We start from the raw sequence: 8,527 nt of genomic DNA, 5'->3' as shown, positions 1-8,527 counted from the left end.
TCGCGCCGACATGTGTCGATCACATTCTTGCACATCCTTTTGTACACAGGATCGCGCGTGCTATACCACCTATGCATGGTCTGACTCAGGGTCTTCGTTAGCTGCGCGCGGGCGAGACGATCGTACTCATCTAGGGCTTCAGGAGCCTCCGATTCGACCTCGAAGGACCCGCTGCGACTGCCGCTTCCCCTCGCCATCAGCTACGCAGCCTTTTGCCCCATCGGGCGACGACGACGGCGAAAGTCTGATCGTGGTAGCGGGGACACTTCCTCGGCTTCGGGGAGCTTGTGCGAACCAGCACTGCTGCTGTACTCACCGGAAGAGTTGATCTTCGTCCGCTTCCAGCCCGAGTTGACACCTGCACAAAACTTTTGCGAATCTCTGACCACGAGAAAGGCCTCCCATTGGTTAAAGTCTTTGAACTTCAATTCTTTGTCGGGGTAATAGGACAGGGCCCGGTTCTTCACATCATGCGCAAGTTGTTTTAGTGGAGGCCGGCAAAACGACTGAACTTAGGCCTCAACCGATCCCACTATTTCCGGCATTGCTCGGAAGTGCGAGGCCTCACCCCAGCCGGTTTGTGTGTTAGGTAGGTCTCACTAATGCGCTTCCACAATCGGTCAATATACTGGTTCGCCCCGATATAGGGATCATCGACTACACCGACCCAGGTCTTCGCAAGCGCAGCGTTTTCCCCCACGGACCAGATCGACCTCTTCTCACCCTCCTCCTCTACCCCCGTTTGCGAGGAAGAGCTCGGGGCTTTCCAGTTGCCCTTGCCCTTATCCCCGCCCCTGGCCTTGCCCTTGCCTTTGCCCCTGCCCCTTGCAACAGGCTCCACCTCATCGGGAGTCTCACGGATTAGCGATAGTCCCAACTCCTGCCCCAACTGCTCAAAGGAGAAAGTCTCGATGCCGGCGTACTGAGAGGGGAATCATCGGCCAACAAATCTATATATGGGCGATAGACAGATTCCCTTGGTGTCTGAGGGCTCCTGTGCTGCATCGACCCACCTACCCCCGCCATATTTGGCGGCGTACCGCCCATCCCCGCCATATTTGGCAGCGTACTCCCCATCCCCGCTGCCCCCGACATCATCCCATCCACCCCCGCCATATTTGATGGCGTACCGCCCATCACCGCTGCCCCGGGCATCATCTCACTCATCTGACTCATCCAATTGTACATATTTAAGAACATTTGGGGAGTAATCTCTGCCATCCCTGCCATTTGGGGATTCATCCACGTCATTTGGGGATTCATCCCCGCATTAAAGTTTCCCTCTGTTCCAACGGGAAACGTGGGTGTGTTTTCTCCGCTCATGTTGGGGGAGTTCCTATTGTACTCCATTTAGAAATGAAATTTGTAGATTTTAGAGAGAGAAACTTGTCAGCACAAGTGGTGTGAACGAAATGAAGTTCAACGAGCCCTATTTATAGAGTGTTTTTTTTTTAAATAAAAAATAAAAAATTAAAACTCGGACGTTCGACCCACGCCACAGTGGCAGACGTCCGGTCGGACGTCGGGCAGATATCCGAGCCCATCCGACGGGCACACGGGACGGGCGTGTCCTACCTTTTTCCTCACTACGGCGGACGTCCGGTCGGACTTCCGCGACGTCCTACCGCGACGTCCGCCGTTGGAGATGCTCGAAAACTTAAAATGGGTTAGGTAATTAGCTTCAATAGTACTCCAAAATCAATCACATTTTTTATTTCTGAGAAAAAAATACCTATCTTTAGGTTTATATTAAACCCAAACTCAATTTTTTTTTAAATTTTATGAGTAAAAAAAACATAGTATAGAGAATATTCTTTGAAGTTTGAGTTTAGTGTAAATAGTTGAAGTAAAATCATATTTAATGAGACATTTACACTAAAATGAGTTTAGATTTAGTGAAAATGATTGGAGATGCTGGATTGAAACAATCGACCGATGTAAAGAAAATTTTCAAACAGTGAAGGCCGAACAAGGTTAGAAAATAGTGGAGCATCCATTTTAATAGTTGTACAAAACCTAGAATGAAAAGCATTAAATCGATGCGATAACCGTAAATGAAACTCGCATCTGTTGAGAAGTAGGTAATTCAAGTGTTCACCTTATAGCAAAATGAAGTCATGAGACAACAACAAATAGTAGAAAACAGCCAGATTCTGTTAGGCTCCTTTGGTTTGCTTCCTTTGTTTAGAAGTTCGTTTAGCAGCTGGAAGCTTGAAGAGGGAGTGGACAACTTCAACAAGCGACGCCTTCCTTTTGTCTTGAAAGTTCCACAGCTCGCAGCTTCCACTGAAGGTATGGTCATGGATCTCAGTGACAGCATCAACAACCATATCGTGTATCTCCTCACCAAATTCTTCCTTGAGAGATACCAATACGCGATCCTCCTCGTTGATCGATCTCTGAGGCTTTCCATTGGCATCTTCGCTGATGTTGAAGGGATGCCAGTGCACATCTTTAATCTTTTCTTCCCACTCTGTGCAGAGCTCGACGCCTCTGATCACATTGTCGCCGGGAGGCATTCTCATCACCAAATGGTTGATGAAGGCGTCGTGATCGAGTTCTCCAATTGTTTTCAATCCAATATGGCCACGGCTGCTACTCTCTCTAAACCCCTGATAACAAAATGGAGCAAAACAATTCAGGCAAATACATTGATTTGAATTTTGATGCGGCATAAACCAACTTATACCTTGATAAGTTCTTTGCGAACCCCTTGCAGCTCATCGTTGGAAGCTCGCTCTTTTGTGATAAGCACATTCATCTCTTCTCTCGTCTCATCCATCTTTCTCTCCAATTTAGCGCGGGTCTCCTTCGCCCTCTACACGTTATCATCAGGCTCAATCGTGGTACTACTACTAAAATAAACAAGATTAATTATGTAATATACTTGTTGTCTTCTAGCAGTCTTTGCTGTCGTCTCATCCAACTTTTTCTTCAATTCAGCAGCCTCCTTCTCGCTCTACATTAGTTCCATTAGAATATATAGGAGGAAGAAAAAAAGGAAATTAATATGTTCTACTACATACCTGTTCTGCTCTGGCCACATCTTTGGCATGCGCAGCTGCCTTTCCTTTTGAATTATTCTGCCAATCAATGATATGATATTATATGCACTACTCAACTATCAAATAGGCATAGCAAGAAAAGACAACCTTTTTAGTGACTTGTGTTCTTGACCTCTTCGTAGGTTTTGGAGGCACCCATTCATCATCGGAATATTTCTCTGGTGATTGGTATGATATATCAATGGCAAGATATGTAGCCATTGCAGAATGTCTGGCTCTCTGGTGGAGGCTTAGGGAGCCCTCCGACACACGAATAGCATGCTGGAGGAGGCTAACATAGTCATAGTCCTGGTCTTTACATGCGCAATAGGGGCATGCAAATTTTCCATCAGACGCCTTCACCTTCTCATTTCCAGCTTTGAAACCTTTATACAACATTTCTTTCATCTCCGAGATGTCCTCCTCACCCATTCCTGGGTCAGGAAACACAAGATTTACATTGTGGTTTTTCCAAAAATATTCACAATTAACAACAATTAGATAAATAAAATTAAAAGAAACATCAATTGTAGACAACAACCAAGTAACAATTCAAAATGAAAAAAATAAATCTTACCAATATATAGAAGATGGTGAAGATTGTGGTTGACAGTGGACACTTTCTTCCTCTACTGCAGTCTGCATGCAACCGAATTGGTGGAATATAAGAGTGGGGAGGGGGAGGAGCATAAGATGCTGATGGTTGTAGACTTTACCTATATTTATAGGAGAAACTGACTATATGTAAGAAAATAGAAGGAGAAGAGAATAGAAGAATTGGCGGCAGACTCTGCCTTCCTTCCAGTCTGTGTTTATAGCCATAGGGAAATAGTGGAATAATTGAAAGAATAAATGTGCCTGCCAGTCTATATTATAGGAAAACGGTGGAAATGCATGAGTCATCACTGATTTATTTTCTATAATTACTGTACTCGATAAGCAATTAATAACACTTGCGTACACCTTCCCAGGTTTGGATCCTAAATATATTTATTTTTTTATTCATAAATTATAATTTAAAATATTACAATTATTTTTTTATTATAAATAAATAATTAGGTGTTTGAAACAATATCCATGCTGTGCTATCACATGGGATCCAAATCCAGCCTAAACAACACGTTACTTCCTTTATCCCAAAAATTAAATGCAATTTTAATTGAACATATATTTAATATTTTAATACTCTCTCCGTCTAAAAGAAAATGACTTCTTGTTTAAACGGCACAAGAATTTATGCAACTTTATTTTGTAAGTATGTGAAATGAAGATAGTAAAGTAAGATATATAGATGGAATAAAGTAGATAGAAAAGTGTTGGGTCGTATTCATAGAACAGAAAGAGTATATAATTAATAAAGTAAAAAAGAGGTAGAAAGAAAAAATAGTTAAAGTATTACTATTAGTAAAGAATGAGTCCAATCTCATTAGAGAAAAATGAGTTTTCAAAATTAGAAAATGTATATTCCTGAGGGATGGAGGGAGTATTTTTTTTATAAAATACTAATGATATTGGTTTAGGAGAGACAAAGTTGCAAATCTGGGCAAGGATCGATTCTCACCACAACATTTCTCAGGCACAAGTGTGAGACCTTGAGAGATGGCTTCTAGCAGGACAATAGATTAACGACCCTCTCTCTTAACGAGCTAATATATATCCTAATTAAATACTCCTCACAATACTATCGGTCAAATTGTGGCGAGCCCTTAGGTTGGTGTTTTAACCTTTTGCAATGTGAGTGGAATGAGATAGTGGAAGGTGGGACCCTATCATTTATGGTAAAAGTGAACCCTTCTATTCGCGGACAGACTAAAATTGTAAAAATGAGATTCCTATTCGCGGACGAGGGAGTATCTCGCTAGATTTTGGCTTTGCATGATGAAAGGAGTCGTTGGTGATCAATCCTAAAACGAGGAATTATTTTCACTGGATGATGAAATCGATTATTAGAATACTTGGCCTATCTAATTGATTTGAAGCAAGTTGTTAGTATAATTAATAAAGTATTCCATGCAAAACGTACGTGTATTGAGTGTAAATGTGTAATGGAATAATGTCTGCAATGTGATATAGTAGTATATAGAATAATATTTGCAACATGTATGGGTGGGGGAGTAATAAATTGTTATTTAATTGCTAACTATAATTAATTTAAGGTTATAGGATTTTAGAAAATGTGTAGTCTATAATTTGTCATATGTAATTTTTATTTTTATTAATAAAATAAAAAAAATAAAAAAAAAATTCATTAGGGTTTTGGATGAAAATGTCAATATAGTGTTTCGAAAATATCAACACAATGCTTTGAGAATGTCAACACAAATTTAGGATTGACATTGTATATGCTTTATATTGACATATTATCTTAGCTGTATTGACATTAGCTTGTGTACGAAAAATACGAAAATTCAAGATTTTTTTTTTCAAATTTTGACGTCGGAACATATGCATGTAGTATATCGTTGGGATCCTTATAAAATTATCTTTAATTTGATATATATTATATGAATTTAAAGTTTTGGGATTTCTTTTAAAAGTTAGTTTCGAAAATATCAACACAATACTTTGAGAATGTCAACACAAATTTAGGATTGACATTGTATATGCTTTATATTGACATATTATCTTAGCTGTATTGACATTAGCCTTTGTATGAAAAATACGAAAATTCAAGATTTTTTTTTTCAAATTTTGACGTCGGAACATATGCATGTAGTATATCGTTGGAATCCTTATAAAATTATCTTTAATTTGATATATATTATATGAATTTAAAGTTTTGGGATTTCTTTTAAAAGTTAGTTATAACTAACTTGATATTAATACCCATATTGATATTTTTTGGAATTAATCCTATGGCCTTATTGACGTTTTTTGTTGATCGTATTGACATTTCGTGGTTGATGATCTAGGCCTTTAATTTGAATATCTAATGGCTATTATTTAGTTGTAGTTAGCAATTAAGCATTGAGTTAGCAATATAACACTCTCCTCTAATAACTACTCCCTCCGTCCCAAGGAAGATGACCCCTTTCTTGGGCGGCACGAGATTTTATGCAACTTTATTTTGTGTGTTAAATGGAGAGAGTAAAGTAAGAGAGAGGGGATAAAGTAGAGATAAAGGGGTTTCCATTTTAAGTAATGGGTCATCTTGGTTGGGACAAACCAAAAAGGAAAGTGGGTCATCTTTAATGGGATGGAGGGAGTATTATTTTGTTGTAGTTAGCAATTTAGTTATAATTAGCAATATAACACCTCTATGGGTATCATATGGTATAAAATAATGTGTAATATAGAGTATTAAGTCTATGTATATATAAATATCATATTTTAATAGCCGTAGGATGAATTATGGAGTAGTTTATTATATTGAATCTTTGAAAAAATAATTTTTTACGGAAAATTTTAGTATGTCACAAAATTCTATATTTTTTTCTAATATTGTATTGTAAATTGAAAGAGCTAGGAATGTTCTCGTGCGAGTATGTCAATATATTCAAATTTTTTAGATCCAGAGAATCCACTAGATCACATAGTCTAGAAACTCAGAAAACCCTCGAAATCACCTGTCGTTGGGCACACAATCACTTCCTGCTTTTCAAAACCCTCAACCCACTGTTCTAAAAAGAATTAGTATAAGGAAGTAGGGATCGAATCCTACAGAGATGGATGCGTAAGTAAACATGCGAGAAGATTTGGAAACTGTTTTTGGCTGTTGCCACGCATTTTCGGGTTGAGATTTAACTACTAGACTGGGGAAACGAAATGCTTTATTCTAACAGCTAGACCTAGGCAAAAATAACAGAAACATGCATGATGATAAATAGACGTACTCAAGATCACTTTCCAGCTAAAACAATTACCAGACCTAGTGAGTAATTTTCTAAAATGCCTAGACAGAGAAAAAACAGAGCGTGGGGACCATTTCCCAAAATAGCAGGGTACGAATGAAAAGCTGCAGATTAACTAACTAAATTTTAACTAACATTGACTTCATCTTCTCAAAACCTTGATCACAAAGTGTAGAGGAAATATAGAGCCAAACATGAAATGGAAACAGAGCAAGCTAAACTAAACCGATTACTCTAATTAACTACTGAAACTCAAGCAGATCTACTATCCCTAGACGAAGTAAATAAGGAAACAGAATTTAAACATCAAGACCATGCAAACATGAACAAATCCAAACTCTGGACACTTCATCCACTCCGGATCCAAGCCATCCACAACATACCAAAGCAAATTCCATCTCTGATCACACAGATTTAACCAGATTCAACCGAACAACTACATTCTCCATACAATTCAACTCCAAACTCTGATCGATCACCAAAAAACATCAAAAGTAAACGGAAAATGCAGCAATAACATGAAACAAAACCATAGCAGTGAATCCCATAGCAAAAGAGTGTAATATCCAACGGAAATTTAACAAAATATGACCGAGCTTCGAACGGCGAAGTCTCGGGATATTCAGGAACATAAAACGAAAACAGGAAAACAGATTGTATCTTCGCCTCCCATGGAGACGGTGTTACACAACTCCAAATGAAATTTCTAACCGCGAACCCCTAAACAAATTTCCCTCCCAAGTGCGTGTGTGTAAAGAATGAGAAGAGCTGAGCTAAGAGCTAGAAAATGATAATGATGATGGTTATGTAAGGCGCATGCTCTTATTTATAAGGGATGGAGCTTCTAGACTCTTCCTTGTGCTTCTCATTCTGCTCTTGTCTAGAATGCTCCTCCGTCTAGTGAATTTCTTCCCTTTTCTGCTCGCTTCCTCTACCAACTTTCTTTCCCAGGCGATTTCATCTTCTTTCTGAATCTGGCCTTTTCTCTACACACCTGACTTATAAAATCTTATCAGACTCGAAAATTTATAGAATTTAATCCATAATTAATGCACGAAATTAGCATTATCATAAATATACGTGGCATACTTATTTCTTAGCAAATCCAGATGTTTATATTCTACTCTACTATCACATTTTGTTTACTAATTTGTCTAAAAAGACTTGTTGGCCAGTGAGATACTAGCTCAAAACTCTATGTAACACTTTGTATTTGGTGCTCCAGTAATTACGACAGATTTGCTTTGTTTCTTAAAAGTAATATAGGATCTGACTTATTTGTAATATACTCCCTTCCCTTCGTCTCATGAGTTTGGATTTAATATTTTTTAGTGTTCCACTTTAGGAGTCTCGGTTGAAATATTCCATAAATAGTATTAGGCCCCACATTCCACTAACCTTTTATTATTCACATTTTATTATAAAACTAATACTTCGACTATAAAAAAATAGGACTCACATTCCACTATTTTTTTTCACCTACTTTCCTTTATATTTCTTAAAACCCGAGTCGAACTCAACCGGAACTCCTAAAGTGGAACGGAGGGAGTAATATTTATAAAGTTTTCAATAATATATTCTGTTTCTCGCAAAAAATAAACACATCAATGCCTATTGAAAATAGTTCCGAAC

The 8,527-nt window shown here is 38.4% G+C and overlaps 1 protein-coding gene across 1 annotated transcript; it reads right to left on the bottom strand.

Moving 5' to 3' along the window:
* Positions 1-2,022: 2,022 nt before the first annotated feature.
* LOC125197534 (uncharacterized) lies at positions 2,023-3,761 on the bottom strand. The gene is made up of 6 exons (XM_048096295.1): positions 3,622-3,761; positions 3,153-3,478; positions 3,027-3,083; positions 2,888-2,959; positions 2,690-2,818; positions 2,023-2,612 (listed from the first exon to the last, which is right to left on the bottom strand). Exons 2-6 carry the CDS (start codon positions 3,474-3,476, stop codon positions 2,157-2,159), a joined length of 1,038 nt encoding a protein of 345 aa, XP_047952252.1. The 5' UTR covers positions 3,477-3,478; positions 3,622-3,761; the 3' UTR covers positions 2,023-2,156.
* Between the last annotated feature and the right edge of the window lie 4,766 nt (positions 3,762-8,527).

The sequence above is a fragment of the Salvia hispanica genome, chromosome 4, assembly GCF_029641045.1.
Source record: "Salvia hispanica isolate PSC_SH4W2 chromosome 4, Shi_PSC_v1, whole genome shotgun sequence".
Taxonomy (NCBI): Eukaryota; Viridiplantae; Streptophyta; class Magnoliopsida; order Lamiales; family Lamiaceae; genus Salvia; species Salvia hispanica.
Note: the sequence above shows the minus strand (reverse complement) of the source record. Positions and strands in the feature narration are given on the sequence as shown.

Excerpts from the sequence above, each read along its gene's own strand:
- LOC125197534 (XM_048096295.1), bottom strand. The coding sequence starts at position 3,476 with ATGGGTGAGGAGGACATCTCGGAGATGAAAGAAATGTTGTATAAAGGT. Across the intron at positions 2,960-3,026 it reads ATGTGGCCAGAGCAGAACAG|AGCGAGAAGGAGGCTGCTGA; the intron begins GTATGTAGTAGA and ends GAACTAATGTAG. Across the intron at positions 2,613-2,689 it reads TTCGCAAAGAACTTATCAAG|GGGTTTAGAGAGAGTAGCAG; the intron begins GTATAAGTTGGT and ends TTTTGTTATCAG.